At 32.6% G+C, this 17,884-nt stretch overlaps 4 protein-coding genes across 6 annotated transcripts in view; 2 read left to right on the forward strand and 2 right to left on the reverse strand.

Moving 5' to 3' along the window:
• LOC133178515 (metabotropic glutamate receptor 5-like) overlaps window positions 1–1,861 on the forward strand; it is a 62,295-nt gene extending 60,434 nt beyond the window's left edge. The window contains exon 8 of the mRNA XM_061313204.1: window positions 597–1,861. Within this exon, the coding sequence (XP_061169188.1) occupies window positions 597–1,839 (1,243 nt within the window). The 3' untranslated portion in view covers window positions 1,840–1,861. The remainder of the gene's footprint in view (window positions 1–596) is intronic.
• Window positions 1,862–3,701: 1,840 nt separating this feature from the next.
• LOC133178676 (dynein light chain Tctex-type 5-like) lies at window positions 3,702–6,097 on the reverse strand. The gene is made up of 2 exons (XM_061313396.1): window positions 6,089–6,097; window positions 3,702–4,481 (listed from the first exon to the last, which is right to left on the reverse strand). Exons 1-2 carry the CDS (start codon window positions 6,095–6,097, stop codon window positions 3,702–3,704), a joined length of 789 nt encoding a protein of 262 aa, XP_061169380.1.
• A 3,042-nt stretch (window positions 6,098–9,139) lies between these two features.
• LOC133178518 (polyphosphoinositide phosphatase-like) overlaps window positions 9,140–17,884 on the forward strand; it is a 29,582-nt gene continuing 20,837 nt past the window's right edge. For 2 of the 3 annotated variants that reach the window (XM_061313209.1, XM_061313208.1), the window contains exons 1-4: window positions 9,178–9,248; window positions 10,476–10,574; window positions 12,348–12,471; window positions 12,668–12,824. In XM_061313209.1, the coding sequence (XP_061169193.1) occupies window positions 9,192–9,248; window positions 10,476–10,574; window positions 12,348–12,471; window positions 12,668–12,824 (437 nt within the window). In that variant the 5' untranslated portion in view covers window positions 9,178–9,191. Of the gene's footprint in view, window positions 9,249–10,475; window positions 10,575–12,347; window positions 12,472–12,667; window positions 12,825–17,884 lie in introns of all 3 variants that reach the window. The other variant, XM_061313207.1, reaches the window with a different exon arrangement.
• LOC133178519 (uncharacterized) lies at window positions 15,325–17,850 on the reverse strand. The gene is made up of 4 exons (XM_061313210.1): window positions 17,789–17,850; window positions 17,257–17,409; window positions 16,857–17,032; window positions 15,325–15,576 (listed from the first exon to the last, which is right to left on the reverse strand). The coding sequence occupies exons 1-4, from the start codon at window positions 17,848–17,850 to the stop codon at window positions 15,332–15,334; spliced, it is 636 nt and encodes a 211-aa protein (XP_061169194.1). The 3' UTR covers window positions 15,325–15,331.

The following is a 17,884-nucleotide window of genomic DNA, read 5'->3' on the forward strand; positions in this document are numbered from 1 at the left end:
GCCTCTAATGTTGAATAACAATATAAGATAATCGAAGTTTTCATAGCCAGCAGTACGTACATGGGTTGTTAACAATGATAAGCCCAAAACATGTATATATAGCGTCTGTTGACGTCAGGAGATCTGACAAACTTGAGAAACTTCCAAGGAAAGAAAAGAAATGTCACGATATATTTATGAATATGTACAGAATGTAGTGTGATGTCATTTTTTACGTGATATGCAATAGTAAATTGCTGCAGGTTCTAAATCAAATTAGTCTTGAAATGCTAACGCAAAAAAAACAAAAACAAAACACAAAACAAAACCAAAAAAAAAAGCAAAAAGAAAACAAAACCAACAAAGTAACAAAACAATCAAACAAACAAAAATATTAGTTTAACTTTCAAAACCTCCTTTTTGTTTTGAAATTGTTAATGGTGAGATGAAATAAATATAAATGACTTTAACATTTTTTGGTACATTATAGGAGGAAGATAAAATGCTCCGAAATTTAAACAATACAGAAGATCTAGAAATTATAACATTTTAAAATAATCGTAGAGCTTTACGTATTTGATATATATGTTTATAGTAATCATCTTGTCCATTTTCAGAGAAAGGCCCTTCGAGAAAGGAAGTGGGTTGCTACACCGTAAAAAGTTTTCATTTGGCAAGTTAAAACTAAACCACAAACAGACGGCCAACAACAGAAAGGAGACTGCCTCTCTCCCACCCAATATCAAACTGAACCGCGAGAATTCCATGCACATCCGCATTCCAAATCACCAGAAGTTTCCCTGGAGCAAGAAAGATCACTCAAATTCGAATTCAGGCGATGAAGATGATCGATTATCGACAATAAGTTCAAAAGAGGAATCGCGAAGTGGAAGTGAAAAACGAAAGAAGAAAACGAAACAAGATTCGGAATGTCAGACAGACGCAGAGTGGTTGGAGCATTTTGTTGCAAAATCATCCGTCAGAAGACGAAAGCCTGACAAAAATTGTCATGAATCGGACGGTTCTATCAACAGTGATGAAATTTTCTTATCTCTACCCGTATCGGACTCAACAGAAAACAGGGGAATGTATCGGCTTTCCCCGAGGCATTCCGATCGTAGTCCTTTATTGGGTGGTTATGATTCCGCCTTGGAAGAGGAAAATAAAGAAGAACACAATTTTCCATTAAATAATTTATCAAATATTCATGTTGAAGATAATGCCATACCTTCAGTTATTCCGTTTAAATCTCAGCCCTTGCATTCACTGAATGAACGTGAGCCATTTAATGTCAATCGAATTGATAATTCACGTGTTAAATTTACTACAAGAAACTCAAGAGATCCCCTGTATTCACATATTAATATCAGTGACGATGTTCCAAGGAAAGTAAATGAAAATGGACATCTTATTCAGATTGAAGATGTTCCTTTACTCAACAAAAACTCTGTGTCACAAAGGAGGTCCCCTCCAACCCTAAAAATTGACGATAGTGATCTTTACAGAAGAAGACAACAAAATCACCCTGTTGTTGTGGAGGAAAAATCATTAGACAAGGGTCGCTATCCCTTACCATTAATGCTAAATCAAATGACTAAAAACAGTGTTTATCCTTTGAAGGAAGACAGTCACTGCAATTGCGCAAACCATGACGTCATTCCCGAACAGCACCTTCGGCAAAGGCCGAGTGTTGTGTCAAATACTCTGTCCTCGGGCTCTTCCGTGTCCGTAGAGGATATGACTGGGTTTGATATTCATAAGCTAGAGGAGGAGGAAGTGTCTATGTTATCTTTTCGAGATTATATGAAGAACAGAGGAATCGATTTGGACATGTCTGACGTTCAGTCGAGTGAAGTATAGGACAAGTTGTTCTAGAAAAATTTTCTTTTCATTTTTTAGACATCAAGTCGTAGATTTGTTTCAGAAGAATTCAAATATTTTTTAAACATTTTCTAATGCGTCTATTTACATGTATTTGATCTTTGATTTGATTTATATTCTGATGCGTGCAATGTATTTTTCTTTGATTGTTTGTTATACGGGCGAGGGGTGGGGGCGCTTGATTCCACATTATGACTCTCTGTGGTGAAATATTTGGTGCATAATAGTTTTATCTTTATTTAGGTTTTCTTTTTTAAAATAATTACTTTCTTTGATGAATAAACAATTTTCAATTAATTGCCAATGAGTACATGATTAATTGAAGAACAATTAAGGTACGGTTTCAATACAAATCTTGCCTTGTGTTTTCTTAAAAATGAAAGTAATGTAAAAAAAAAAAAAAAAAAAAAATACAACTCATGCTTTCTTAATCATTGAAATTCCATGCAGAAAGATCATACAAATCATTTTTCTCATATGTCCTTCTAAATGCTAATTGTGACATCATAAACTTCTGTATTGTCCCGTATTTTCTTAAAAACTTACAGAAGACACCAATTTTCAGTGGAATATCTTTCAGATATTTTCCACAGGCATCGCCCCCAAAGATTTTGAGAAATGTGATTTTACAAAGGATTTTACACAACATATCCGAAAATTAAATTGGGCGAAGGCTGTTGACACGATTTAGGAAAATAAATATTGAAATGAGTCATTTTGAGGCTTTTTTCTGTTTAAAATAGAGAAATGCATCGGATTTATGACGTCATATTTCCAGAATGGTACTCCTTTCCTGATTTATCATGGTCACATGTATACTCAAATAATATTTAAGCTAGTTTCTAAACTTTTTTGAAAACATTAAACTTTTTAGGGCACAATAAAGCTAAAACCGTACCTTCTTCTTAGTCATGTACTCATTGGCAATTGAAAATTGTTAATTAGTGAAATACATTATTAAGAATATCACATAAGTTATCAGGATATTGAGTTAAACACTTGAATTTTACGATCGTGGATAACATTTAAATTATATTTTGAACAGATCTAAATTAAATTGAATGCTCTTATTTTTCAAAATACATGAATCAATATTTCCATTGCTTAAAGTAATCATTAAAGAATAAATTAAAAAAAAAACAGGGAAGGGGTGTACTTCAGATTGGTTATGACAATGTTATAATTGCAACTCATTTACAAATTAAAGCAAAAGAAATCTGATATAAAGGTTGGTTCTACACTGCATTTAGTAAAGACAAAATTCAGTGGCTATGCATGAAGGAGCTTCAAATATTACATGATCAAACCGAATCCTGAATGTAGTATTCTGTAACGTTAACGAAGAAGCTATATGTGTATCCATGTGATTTCTTTAAAAAATACAAAATATATATATATTGCAGAAAGAGTGACTATTACATTTTGTGTGTAACTTATATTTTACATTCAATTACAATCAAATGTATTGTTTGAGATTGAGTTAACGTTTTTTTTTTAGCACCAATCAATATTTGTTACAATGATATCAGTATTTCCTCATTTTTATCATTTTCAGAATTGCAGAAATATTTCTGTTTTTAAATGCAGATTTTATTTTCTTTCAATGTTACTATTTCAATAAATGTTGTTTCTGAAGATCTGCTTTTAAGCTGTGGTCATAGAAAAGTGCATTTCATATATTCAATAATTAATCTAGTCTATAAAAAAATATTTATTATGGTAATTAAATTGAAGCTACAAAGTAGAATTATTCTTATAAGAAAATGTACACTATTTTGCTTCTCTTTTGTTTACCTATTATAATGTTAACTGGTGCCGTGACCAGGATTTTTATTAACCTCTCAGTCTAGAAAAGTTGCGTAGATCATAGCAACTGCATAGATCGTCCCATTTCTGTATTCAGCACAGGCATAATTATCAGTTGTGCAATTCCATAAAGACCTGCTGCATATTGATATAGTAGAACTTTGTAACTGTCCAATGGTAACTACTGAAACAAATTTGTATCTAGGAAATTTCAACGCCTTGACTGCATCTCGAGTTTTCTCGCTGAGTGACTTTGACAATGGAAGACATAACTTCGGATCATATCTAATGTCTTTAAGGTTGTCTTTCAGTATCTTGTACAGGTGAGATTTGACGAGATTTGGGTTAAATTGCTTGAGAGGTGAATTTATTGTAACATTTCCGGTTTCCTCTAATCTTTGTAACCTTGTTTTCTGGTTTGATACCAGGGTCTTGGCTATTCGATTCATGGTTAAAGCTTTATTAAGGTCTAAAACAGGATCCGGATTCTCGAGTTCTCTATTCATCCTCGTTCTTTGAAAGAATGGCGACGTGAGTCGATCTGGAGAAACTGCCCTAGGCGAAGGACTTCTGACTTGAAATAAAGGGATTCCCTTGGTTAAGTGATAAGATTTTGTTGACACTACTGGCATTTTGAAGTCGTCATTTTCTGTTGCTTCTTCCGGTATTCCAACTCTTATGGCTGGAGTATCTGTGGATACCCTTTTCATGGTGTCCTCTGCAGTTTCGAGTTCGATGCGCATCGCTGTCTTGAAGAACGACTCGCTGCCATCTTCACTGCTTATCTTGGACACAGGCCGCCATGGATTACCTCCCTAAGCGATGAAAATAAAACAAAGAATTTTTTTAAATTTAGGAAAAAGAATGTGTATTTTTTTCTATACACATTTATTCAAATATACAGTCAGGATTTTACATACCCCTACAACCCAACCTGACTAGGGGGTATGGGGTTTTTAATGTTATTCACAATCAATCACACATACTGATATATGCTTACATTCAAAAGACAGAAGAGATGTAGAAAAAGAAAGGTTCCTCTGGATGTTTTTTATACAAACTGTATAATCATAACTTAATAATGACATTATTTTATTTTTTAAGGATTGATCATAATCTACTTAAATATGATCTTTCAAAGTTTGGGATACACATACACAAAGAAAAATATAACAATTAACAGCAAAAGTTAACAGTTTTCCTGAAATATTACGTATGCATGAAAGAATTTAAAATGCGTCCGTTTAAAGTTTGTTGAATTAGTTTTTGGTATACTGTTTCAAAAAGGATTCTGGCGTTTCTGTAAGGTATGGCTTTTCTGTGTAATAGCATGAAATATTATTCATGTATATATAATTATTTATTAAAATGAATTTTTATGCCCCTGGATCGAAAGATCCCGGGGGTGTATATTCTTTTTGTCCTGTCTGTCTGTTTGTCTGTCTGTCTGTTGTCAACTTTAACCTAGCCCTTAACTATTGCGCTGTCAAGGGTAAGACTTTAATATTTGACATTAGTGTTCATTATGACAAGACCTTTCCATTGGTACAGAAATTTTTGATCATGTGACCTCAACTGTGACCTTTGACCTACATTTGAAAAACTTTAACATTGGCCATAACTATTGTACTGTAGTCTACGTCCAACTCCAGAATTGTGTTACCATCGGGGGCATAGTGTTTCACAAACACATCTTGTTTTTATTTAAAAAAAACTTTGGCTACTTTAATTTGCACAGCGATCGATGCTTGTGATATTTGCCAGTCTTAATCTCTTGTGAAATGATTTTAAAAATGGTGCGTAAGATGCAGATTTTCACAAAAATATATAACATTTTTCATATTGAACGTGCAAGCAATTAAAGGCACAAAGCAATTTAATTCGTTAATAACAATCGATCTTAATATATTACTTTCATTTTGCATAATGTGAAATTTTATTTAGATTGCATGGTTGCAAATTTATCCATAATTTGATTTCTTTTTTTTCTTTCTTTTTTTGTTTGTTTGTTTGTTTTTTGTTTGTTCGTTTTGTTTTACAATGTGTAATACTACAATGGTACACTTGAATCATACAACAGATAATTGATTATAGAAATATTATTATATAGTTTGTATCTATTTATTTTTTCATTAACAAGCAAGAAAATTTAGCTAAAAATTGTATTACTTGCAATGAAAACAATTTTTACATTTTTTAAAAATACCAAAAATATCGTATAAATTCTTTTCAAAGCTTTTATTCACCCCCCCCCCCCCCTCCCAAGCTGACAACAAGATGTTTTAAAGATTTTAGTTGGCATATACATTTGCTAAATATTTAGTAAACCGATTTCTCCATTGTTCATGGAATTATTTTAAACAAAATTAAAAAAGTGAGTAAAAATAATCATAAGACTATACAAATTGTATACGAGCCTTACCTGTGCCATGTTTCCACTTCTGTAATAAGAGAGAAACTATCCATAACCAAATCTGTTTACATAAGAAAACAAAGAGAAAGTTAGTTAAGATTTAATTTTCCCAGGAAGGCTACTAAATGTCTGAATTATTTATATAAGGCATGTTCAAATATGTATGAGAACTGTACTGTGATTTAATTAAAAGAGCAAACACGAAAACGCGCTAAACGACTTCGTATGGATAATTGATACGGGGTGCAAACTGTACCAAAGGGAATCCTTTCAACTTGTGCCTTGCCTGTTTGAAAGAATAGGAAACATCTGTTTGTCAGATGTAAACAGGTGTAATCAAATAAAGGAGGTAGCACCTTTAGCAACATACCTGTATTTCAATACATGCGTACTGCACGCATAAGGAACTCCGAAGCACGTGTTAATTGGTGAAATGCATTTTTTATGAATGAGAGATACATAATTTATATTTACAAAATCGGATCCATGACATCCATTTGATGTGTACATGTACAACTCATAGTGAATGAGGATATCGATGTATATAGTGTTTTCAGTATTTCAGAAAAATAGAATCAGAACCGTTTTTCAAGGTGCATTCTAGACATGTGGCACCCCCCCCCCCAGATCCGCGCATGGGCATTACATATATAAGTAATTTTTCTACTTCATGTACATATTCATTATTTTCATAGGTCTTATTACATTACATGTACTATTATCATTAAAATTTTGTACAATATACCTTACATGAGTAAATTGATGATAGTTTCTGAAAAAAGACCTGTAGAATTTATTTGCAAAAAAAAAAAAAACAAAAAAACAAAAAAACAAAAAAAAAACAGTAAAACAATTATGCTGCACTGTTACGGCGCACATGTATGAAGAGGTTGTGTGCTCAAAAATCGATAGATTTTTAAATTTATTTATTTTTTTTTTAATTTTATTTAAAAAGCAATAGCATACAGGGTGTCCCAGAATATATGATACCATTTCAAGATTCTGTAAAACCTAAATGTAATGAATATTGAATTACAACAAATGCATTATAAACATTGCATATACTGTCCAATTCTATTCACATAATTTGACAGTCATTAAAAAGTAAACAACAAAATGAGTTCACTTTGAAAAATGCTATGTTTTTTAAATGATGCCCTCTAAATGACGTTCTATCTGTGTAACGGTAATGTCTAGACATTGCACAAAATTCCTTAATTTGAGGCAACAGTGCCTGTCTCGGTAGTTACATGTACTAGTAACTTCTGGATTTTCACCAGAGGTTAACCTTTTATATATGTTAAGGATTCTGGTTTGGGTATAGTAGCAGTAACCTAAGACTTAAGATTGACAATTACAGTTTCAAAATGAGGGTAGCTAGCTCTTTTCATAATCCATTTTGATTGAAATTGCAGTTTTTTCAAAAAATTGATGTAAATTTGTAACGTTGCAATTTCATAAGTGTATGATTTTTTTTTGTAATATTTTGTTGCTAAAAAATTGTACTTATTCAAATATTTTTAGAGACATATATCAAAGAAATTGGCCAAGGGATGTGTTTGTGGCAGGTATTTCAAATGGTATCATATATTTTGGGACACCCTGTATTAAGTTTAATTATATGAATTTACGTAGTGCACCTCAACCTGAAATAAATTTGATTTCGTCACAGCACTACTCACTGCATAAATCTGTAACCCGTAGGCCTATAGGTCACAAACACATTTCAATATCGCAAGGGCATTACCCTAGGGCAAAGTAAAAAATAATAGATAAACCTTTTCTACATATCTTGAAGTTTCTGGAAAGTGCTGCTGCTTTAAAATTTGAAATAAATACAGAATTTAGCATTTTTATTGCTTAAAATTTCAACTAATGTGGCTCAAGTTGAAATATGCTTGACCTTTACCATTTGTTTTATGTTTTTATTAAATATAACTCTCGTGATTTCACGAAAGCAGTACTTAGCACTTTTTACGTCGAAGAATATTATTTAATTTATCTATCTATAGATATATATATATAAAAATATATAGTCAAGATCCATTAAAAAGTGTATGCCCTTGCGACTAACAAAGTTACTGAAAGAAATTGAGATATTTTTTCCTTAAAACATACGGTAAAAAATATTTTAAAAGATGATCGACTCCCATCCAGACGGAAGATGGTAAAGAACAATATAGTCTCAATGTTTCTTATCTAGTTTTGTTGAACGCATAATTATATTCAAACTGCCATTTTGTGACCAGTTCGGATATTCTTTTTTCCACAAAGAATTATTCCACCTTTATATGAGTGACTCTGTCTATTGTTCATGTCAATTAAAAAAAAAGTTTATAGAAACATTTTCAAAACATTATCTTGGATTTTGCCGATTAAACCTTTCCATTTTTCTGCTAAGACTAACCCATGCAATACCACGCACAAGGGATGTACATGTAACACGATCTTTTGTTCTTTATTTTATAAATTTAGAGTAAATATGCATGTAACAATGGTTGCCCAGGGTGATTTTATTATATTAATTAAAACTATAAATACGTTTTGGGGGTAATATTAATCATCATTATAATTTTTAGTTAAGTGTTTCATATTGAACATATTGTTTTGTCATCATAATAACAATATTAAACATGCATAGTATTTTTTTTTAAATCTTTTGCATACATGTCTTTTAGATACTTCGATATAGCGAATGATACTTCAGAGCTGAGTCTCTATATCTCTCAGTGTAAATGTCGATAAGAAAAATATAAACAAACAACCAAAAAAAAAAAAAAAAAAACAAGCAAAAATATTCTTAAAAACTACATGTTACGTGTAATGTGGCTCTAGTTATACACATGTATGTTACATGTAAATGTATAATTTTCTTCAAGTTTAGTAGTAAAAAGTTCAATTACAATTACATATATATTTTTTTAATTTCCTTAAGTGAAACTCGCCAAATATCGATAAAAAGTTGCACATATATATCATGTATACTTGCAAGAGATCTCAACGTACAACGACAACGATAACAATTTTATTAATATTCTAGTCGGGTTCAGTATTCTAATAAATCGACCACCCAAAACAGAGAAGTAGGAGTGAAAATTAAAAGAAGGAAATCATGGAATATCCTATTATTTCGTGCATTCAGAAAGTTATTCTTTATGAAACCAAAGCAGTAAGTACATTGGTCATAAATATTTATCGATGTTACGGAAGGAAATTAAATGTTCACAACACTTGACATCACCTGATCATTACATGCCTGACTCATCAATAACATGTTATAGGATACGTGCATGTACTGTACATATCAGGTACAGTACAATCTCTTGAAATAGCTATAAAGCTTTATTAAGCTATTTAAAATAGCTTAATAAAGCTATCTGAATTTTTTTTTTTTTTTTTTTTTTTTTTTTACAAATATGATTTTTGTAAGAAATAAACAGAAAGTCACAAGTATGTGCCTATGCATATTATTTTGTACTCTGGACTATTATAAACATGTTAAAAAAGGCATTCCAAATAAAAGATAATTTAATCATTGATGCTTTTGAACACTTTTCAGCAAAAGATGTACATTGTATTTCCAGTGTTTTGGTAACTGCATATACACTACCTTGTGTGTGGTGAGGCATGGATAAGTATGATTACTTCAAATTGTGTGGAATTATTACCAACAAATTATCATATTGACCAGAATTGACCAGCTTTACAATTTCACTCAAGAAGTAACAGTCTGGTCACAAGTCAATAGCTTTACAGTGTATATACTTATATATATAGCCCCAAAACTTTTAGAACTTCGCGTACAAAGTCTATTGATGAGACAAGGATTGATGAACAATTTTTTCATGTACAGTTTTCTGAACAATACAACATGACTTAAAAGTTTAAAAACCTACCACTGCTTCAAAGTGTGACTTTGTTAACAAGCTGTAAAAATGCTCTTTTAAGAAAAAAAGTATGACAAAATAGCTAAATCAATCTATTTTGAATAACTTAATGAAGCTTTGTAGCTATTTCAAGCTATATACATGTAGCTAAATCAAGAGATTGTGCTGGGCCTGCATATTTACATGTGCAAACATACATGTATGTACTCTGGTTAATGAATCCCTAGGAATCTACATCATTTGTATAAGAATAAGTATTGTGTCATTTGTTTGTAGTTAATTATTATTTTTTTTTCTAAAGAGACAACCTAAGTATGATCATGAATCAACAGTATAAATAAATTGAAAACATTGATTACCATTATTCATTATCAATATGCTTGTCAGAAAATTTTGAGGTTAGAATTTTTTCATTGTTCGTGTCATCATGTGCTTCGATCTTTTAAACATGGATTTAACATAATTCCTTCTTGCATTATGTGGTATAGATGCTGCAATCTTTGTTTCAGAGGTTTTACATTGTTGGGTCTAACTCCACGGAGAGCAGGTTCCGTGTTTTGAAGATTGATAGAACAGAACCAAAGGAATTAGTCATTCATGATGATAAGGTGATCTGGATGGCTTGAAGAAAACTATTAAACCACCGATAAGGCATACGAACTGTACAGTTTACAATTCAGTAAAGTACATAATGTGGTTAAGTTAGATTGTCTCATCTATATATACTCACTATCACCCATTACCATGCAGAACAAAAAACTTTAGGCCAAAAAAATAATAGTCTTGTTTCCTGCTACCAGCCTGAAAAAAATAGGGTAGGTAGATAGGAAAATTATTTTATTATTTTTTTTTTCCAACGGTATTTTTGGATATGAACTAATACACAACCAAATTAAACATGTCATAGGTCAATATTATCTTATATTATACTTTCATGTACATTTGTTGAATCTGATTCGTCGAGAAACATTTGTTAAAAAACACTATCACCTGCTGAGTAATGAAGCCACGCCCTCCAGCGTAGCAACAGTCAACATTGCTTGATGACGGGTGTTATTCCAAAAAATATTGACTGCGCAGAATTAAAGCATGCAAGGTTCACTGAAATATGTATTGTATAAAACATTCAGTATAATATGGTAAATACTGCATGTAGTTGAGTTTAACATTGAAAAATTTTCACCCCTCGAAAACCATTGTCAACCTCGGCTGCGCCTCGGTTGACAGTGGTTTTCTTGGGGTGAAAATTTTCAATGTTACACTCAACTGCATGCAGTATTTATATAATAAAATTAAATTTCATTAGTGGTGTTCCAATCATCGATTATAATGGAAAATCAGTCGAATGCTGGCATAATTCAAGCGCTCGATTACAAAATTTTTACTCTTATTAATTGGTTTTTTATTTCTTTTAACAAGCGTAATTGTTTTTAAGCCGGATATTCCAGCTGCAACTTATCTATTAACTTATTTGGGTATTGTAATGGCCAGACAAACAGAATTGTATACATACCTGGGTAACAAAGCTAGTTCCCGGGTATAGATGTACGTTTTATATCTGTACATTGTATGAAGAAAAAAGAAAAACATATACACACTCAATAAAACACTCAGATGATATCCATTTATTCTTATTCAGCAAAATAAACAACAAATACACATGCAAAAAGTAGTCATTTGCCCATTCTTACCATTTAATTAACTCAATTGATAGACTTCGTAAATGTCCCATTATAATCAATAATTAGTTACATAGAGTAACCTGATCATCGATTATGAAATTCTTACCGATTCCCATCCCTAAATTTCATGTCTTTTGATGCACAACTCAAGAGCTATTTTATGAAAGTCCATGTTTGAAATATAGAATTTCATGAAATACCACTTGAATATATATTTTTTTCAGTTTTGGAACATGGAATTCCTGAAATTCCCAATTTTTTTTTCCAAAAATAAAAAAAAGCTTTAGGGTCGGGTGCAAAAAATAGGGTCGGTTGGGTAGCAGGAAACAAGACTATTATTTTTTTGGCCTCATATATTGTGGTTATTTCTTATAAAAATGTTTACACTCTAGTCATTTATTTCTAGGTAGTAGTTCTAGAAAAATAGCTCCTATTTGACATTTGACAAGCTGAATTATAGTAAAATGTTGATTTGTACATTTTGGGTCTTTTTTGTACATACCGTCAAACTTCGTTACAGTATCTCAAACTCAATGGGACCGAGATAAAACTTCGAGATATCCTAGTATTCAAGATATTGAGGGTTAAATACTTAAAAGAATAAGTGGTTGGGACATCCAATTCACATATCCATAGTATATGAGATATCAGTGTTCTAGATACTCAGTACTGAAGTTCTACTGTATTTGTCTTTATCAGGTGGAATACAATAAACTGGAAGTCAGAAACCTCCTGACAATGATTAAATCTGGTAACACAACTATAGAGAGTAAGAAGACGGACTCCGCTCTTATAAAAACAGTGTCAGCATTTGGTATAGCAGGTATTGTAGTCTATAAATATCAAATAGCAAGTTTCTGTTGTAGGAGTTTCACAAAGGCATTTTATTTGAAATCACAACTATGATTATCTATTGTTTCAATACTTGTGCACGTGATTGTACTGAAATATTATATTCCATGCAGTATGATAAACTAAATGAGAAAAAAAAAACATTGTTAAGTGAATTTGTATTACAGGGTTTGTGAGGTTCCTGGAGGGATATTATATCATTTTGATAACAAAGAGACGTAAGGTAGCCCTGATTGGACCCCATGTTGTCTACAAGATAGAGGACACCACCATGATGTACATACCTAATGACACAGTGCGAAAAGCTCATCATGAAGAAAGCAAGTAAGTCATATAAATTATCTCATCTGACACTTCATATGATACAACTGTGATACTTGACATCTCACATGACACAGGTGTGCCTCTTGACACCTCATGATACAGGTGTGTCTGTAAACACTTCACATGATACAGGTGTGTCTGTAAACACTTCACCTGACACAGGTGTGTCTGTAAACACTTCACATGATACAGGTGTGTTTGTAAACACTTCACATGATACAGGTGTGTCTGTAAACACTTCACATGATACAGGTATGTCTATGAACACTTCACATGATACAGGTGTGTCTGTAAACACTTCATATGATACAGGTGTGTCTGTAAACACTCACATGATACAGGTGTGTCTGTAAACACTTCACATAATACAGGTGTGTTTGTAAACACTTCACGTCATACAGGTGTGTCTGTAAACACTTCACATGATACAGGTGTGTCTGTAAACACTTCACATGATACAGGTGTGTCTGTAAACACTTCACATGATACAGGTGTGTCTGTAAACACTTCATATGATACAGGTGTGTCTGTAAACACTTCACATGATACAGGTGTGTCTGTAAACACTTCACATGATATAGGTATGTCTGTAAACACTTCACATGATACAGGTGTGTCTCTAAACACCTCACATGATACAGGTGTGTCTGTAAACACTTCACATGATACAGGTGTGTCTATTATGAACACTTCACATGTCAGATACAGGTGTGTCTATGAACACTTCACATGATACAGGTGTGTCATATGAGATATTTGTGTCATATTTGACACCTTCATGATACAAGTCTATGTCTCTCAATGCTTCACATAATGTAAGTGTATACTTGACACCTTGCATGGCATAGGTGCATCACATAATACTTCATATGATACAGGTGACACGAGACACATCCCTTGATACAGGTGTGTCACTTAACATTTCATATGATACAAGAGTAAACATGACACTTCAGACACTTGATGCAGGTTTGTCAATGGACATAATAGAGAGGTTGAGATTTTAAACTTGTACGCGTACGTGTACGTGTACAGATAATTAGACGTACACGTACACGTTTTTGTAATTTGTCTGTTGAGATTTTAATGACGTGTAACAAGAACGTGTACAAGAATTTCGCGCACTTTATTTTCAATGTCTTCAGAAATGACGTCATTTTCGTTTATGACGTTTCCGTAAATAATGGCAGATGCTTTGGAAATTGCTTGTTTATGTGAAGACGATGATGTGTTGCTTATGTCGACAGTTACAGAAGACGATGTAAAAAGTCAACAACTAAATCTAGACAATTTATCTGAGGAAGAGTTTTATTCATTCTTTCGATTTCAGAAGAATGATATTTCTCGCCTATGCGAGGCATTGTCCCTTCCATCCAAATTCGTATGCCCAAATGGTACTCGGGTATCTACGACAGAGGGTGTCTTGATACTGCTTAGGCGCTTGTCTTATCCTAACAGACTAGATGACATGAAACCATTGTTCAACCGTTCGAAGTCAGAGCTTTCATACATTTCAAACACTGTATTGGATTATTTGTACCACAGACATTCGGGTAAATTTTGTGACCTAAATCAAAGTTGGTTGGACGAAGAACACCTTCGAATGTACGCTGATGCCATATCAGACATAGGTGGACCACTTCCAAATTGCTGGGGTTTCATAGATGGAACAGTAAGGCCGATATGTAGACCTTCCGCGAACCAAAACCTTGTCTATAGTGGACACAAAAGGGTACATGGCTTAAAATTTCAGTCTGTAGTGATACCAAATGGTTTAATTGCAAATATGTATGGCCCTATAGAGGCAAAGCGCCATGATTCTGCCATGCTAAGAATGAGTGAACTAATGCCGAAACTTGAACAACGCATGACAATGAACGATGGTACAGTATTCTCTCTTTACGGCGACCTTGCTTATCCTTTGCGTGTGCACCTTATTACACCTTTCAAAGGAGCTGTTCTCAGCAACCAGGAAAGAATATTTAACTGTAGAATGTCAAAGCTCCGTTCCAGCGTTGAGTGGACATTTGGAAAAATCCTCTCTCTGTTCGCTTTCGTTGACTATAAGAAAAATCAGAAACTATTTTTACAACCTGTGGCTAAGTATTATCTGGTAGCGTCATTACTCACTAATTGCCACACCTGTTTGTATGGTAGTGTTACGAGCGAGTACTTTAATCTTCCACCTCCTACACTTGAAGAATACATGTCATGAAGTACGGGTGTATGTTATTGATATCGCTGTATATTTCACAAACCGTTACATGGTAAATTTTAACCTGGTCTCATGACAAAAATCTGTGTTGAGTTTTTCTAGTAACTTTTAAAGTAGCCTGTAGAAAAGCTTAATTGAGTTTAAACACTTTAGGTATATTGAAATAAATAAAATTCTTTCATTGTCATGCTTTTAATTGATTTCTTGAATATTTTAAAAACACCAAGGAATGTTTTCGCATTTACATTGTATCTTATTACATGGCTAGCTAATATGCTATAATATATTCCATTTATTTATTTAAACATTTTGAAAAAAGTTCTAACATCATTTTCGTCTGCTGCTTTTCAGCCTCCAGTCTTTGGAGCCTTTCCTTTTTTTCCAGCTCGAATCTCTCCTTTTCCAAATTTAGCTGCTCTCGACGAAGTGACAATTCCTCATCTCGGGATTGTTTTTCAGTTTCTGTTTTTTCTTTCAAGAATGATATCACACTTGAACTTTTTCTAGGCAATTTACCGCTATTTCGCTGGTCCTCGTCTAAGTAAAAATCAGAACAAAATAATTGACTTGGTTCTAGATGTCAAAAAAAAAAATTAAACTTAAGAATAGTAAACACACAACTTCAATGTTAAATCAGTAAAGGAATTTTCATATTAAATCCTAAATTTATCCTTAGATTTGAAACTGAAGGAATAATGTAGAACAGGACCATGCAAATAGCAACTTTTGCAGAGATTTATCTGATTAATAGTCTGAAATTCCTTTTTGATCTACGTCAGCTACTTTCATACGCACGGTGTAGTCGCAACTTCTCGGGCCTTTCCGAAAAGCGGAAAAAACAAACCTCGAATGCATTACGTAGACCCCAATTTCACAATTTCACGTTTTTACTTGTCAATATTTTCACAAAGGAAGAAAAAATATCTCTTTTCATCCTATAAAATAGATATGCAATGTATTCTGTTTTGTGAATTCTTGAACAGAAATAAATTTAACCCCCCTCCTAAGAATCTAATAGATAGATAGAATCTAAAAGAACCTGATAGATTTTTACCACAGGCACTTGTTTTATGTAGGTAAAAATCACAGGCACTTGTTTCTGTAATAAATTTTTTAACCCATAGTATGATAATAACACAAGGTATCCAACTCCGAATTACACAGAGAAGAAAATTTAAAAATGAGTGGGTTTAAAAATTCAATTCCAGTGTTTAAATATTGCATGGGTAAATAGAACTTGTTTACGTCTGATTTTCCCTGAAAACATTACGATGTTTATCCGATGTAATTTTAGAAACAGATTTTTAGCCAATCAAAATCTCTGTGCGGGATTAGCACATACCATTTCATGGTTGAATTCGACTTTTCCACACGGCGAGCAGAGTTTTGACGCTGTTTACGGAGACTAAAGAAAATAAAGACAAGCATGTCATATATGGTTGTGTAGATAAATTATCGTAGAAGACATAGGTATAAACAGTTTGCCAGTGCATGTCCTCTGAAATTGTAAATGAGTGCGATTCTGAGGGAGGGGGGTACTCCGTGTAATTCGGAGTTGGATACCTTGTGTTATTATCATACTATGGGTTAAAAAATTTATTACAGAAACAAGTGCCTGTGATTTTTACCTACATAGTTTCTCTCTCTCTCTCTCTGAATAAGTAATTTATTTATTTACATTGACATGTGTGCATATATAATAATTTGTTTACAAACTGTATAAAAGAACAATCAACATCCGGCCCATCGGGCCTATATGCCACTTTAAACACAGAATTGAAATATGTTATATAATAAAGAAATTAAATAATACACACCACTTTTGGATGGTGTCAGGTTCTCTAGTGCACGTTTTCTAAGATCTTTGCACAGGGTCTCCTCTTTAACAGCCTTTGATTTATCTTTCCGTTTTTTCTCTTCTTCTTCGTTTGCTAACTCGATTATTTCGTCCAAAAGAATTTCTTTTTCTCCATACGTTTCATCTACACCAGATCTACATGTAATTAAAATATTGACAAAAATGTGATAAGATTATGATTTAAAATAAAAGTCTGAATGAAAATAAAAAAAGTGAATGAATTCAAATTCTACTAAGGAACAGTTTGCTTAGATACGTATGATTTATCAAGTCGGGTTCATTACAGGTATGAAATGATTATCTTATTACATAACAGCAATGTAAATTTTTGATTAAGATAATTTGCATAGTCTGCATACTTTTTGAGAGAACAACTGTTGAACTTCTTCCTTTGTTCTATGAGAAGGACAGTCCTTTCCCGAACCCTCCTTGCGTCAATATTCAGGGGAAGAACTGAAGAAATCTCTGCCCATTTTGCTCTATCTTTGAAGGGATTCCTGCTGATGACCTCTCTATCAACAACAAAAACAACAAATAAATGATTTACTTAACCAAAATTTTTAAAATTTTAATGTTGAAAAAGAAATTACATTTTTTTAAAGACCAGGGACCCGTTTTAAAATTTTGCAAAATTAATAATTCTGCTTGAAATTGCTAGAAAAAATATCTTTATAAATTCTTTTTAAAAGTTTAAAACAATTTTTTTCAAATTAATGTAAAATAGAACGTAATAAGCAGAAATAAATTTTGGACTTAGTCGTAAGTTCTTTAGTATAACAGACCACTGAAACTTGAGGGAAGAGTATATCTTTATGATGAAAATTCGAGAAATACTGTAAAACATATCCTTGTTAGAAACTCACTTATTTGTTTTTAACATGTAATTCTTACCTCAAAAGTTTAATGTCATCTTGCTCCGAAAATCTAAACTGTTTTTTCCTCCCCGACTCCATGGTACATATAACGCAATATGATGGTCTGAAAAAA

This window comes from Saccostrea echinata, unplaced genomic scaffold (genome assembly GCF_033153115.1).
Source record: "Saccostrea echinata isolate AGI-Se365-2 ecotype Australia unplaced genomic scaffold, CSIRO_AGI_Sech_v1 ptg000003l, whole genome shotgun sequence".
NCBI classification, from domain to species: Eukaryota; Metazoa; Mollusca; class Bivalvia; order Ostreida; family Ostreidae; genus Saccostrea; species Saccostrea echinata.

Coding starts and splice junctions, on each gene's coding strand:
- LOC133178519 (XM_061313210.1), bottom strand. CDS start 17,850: ATGGAGTCGGGGAGGAAAAAACAGTTTAGATTTTCGGAGCAAGATGAC. Junction 17,410..17,788: donor GATGACATTAAACTTTTGAG/GTAAGAATTACA, acceptor TGTTGTTGATAG/AGAGGTCATCAGCAGGAATC. Junction 17,033..17,256: donor AACAGTTGTTCTCTCAAAAA/GTATGCAGACTA, acceptor AATTACATGTAG/ATCTGGTGTAGATGAAACGT.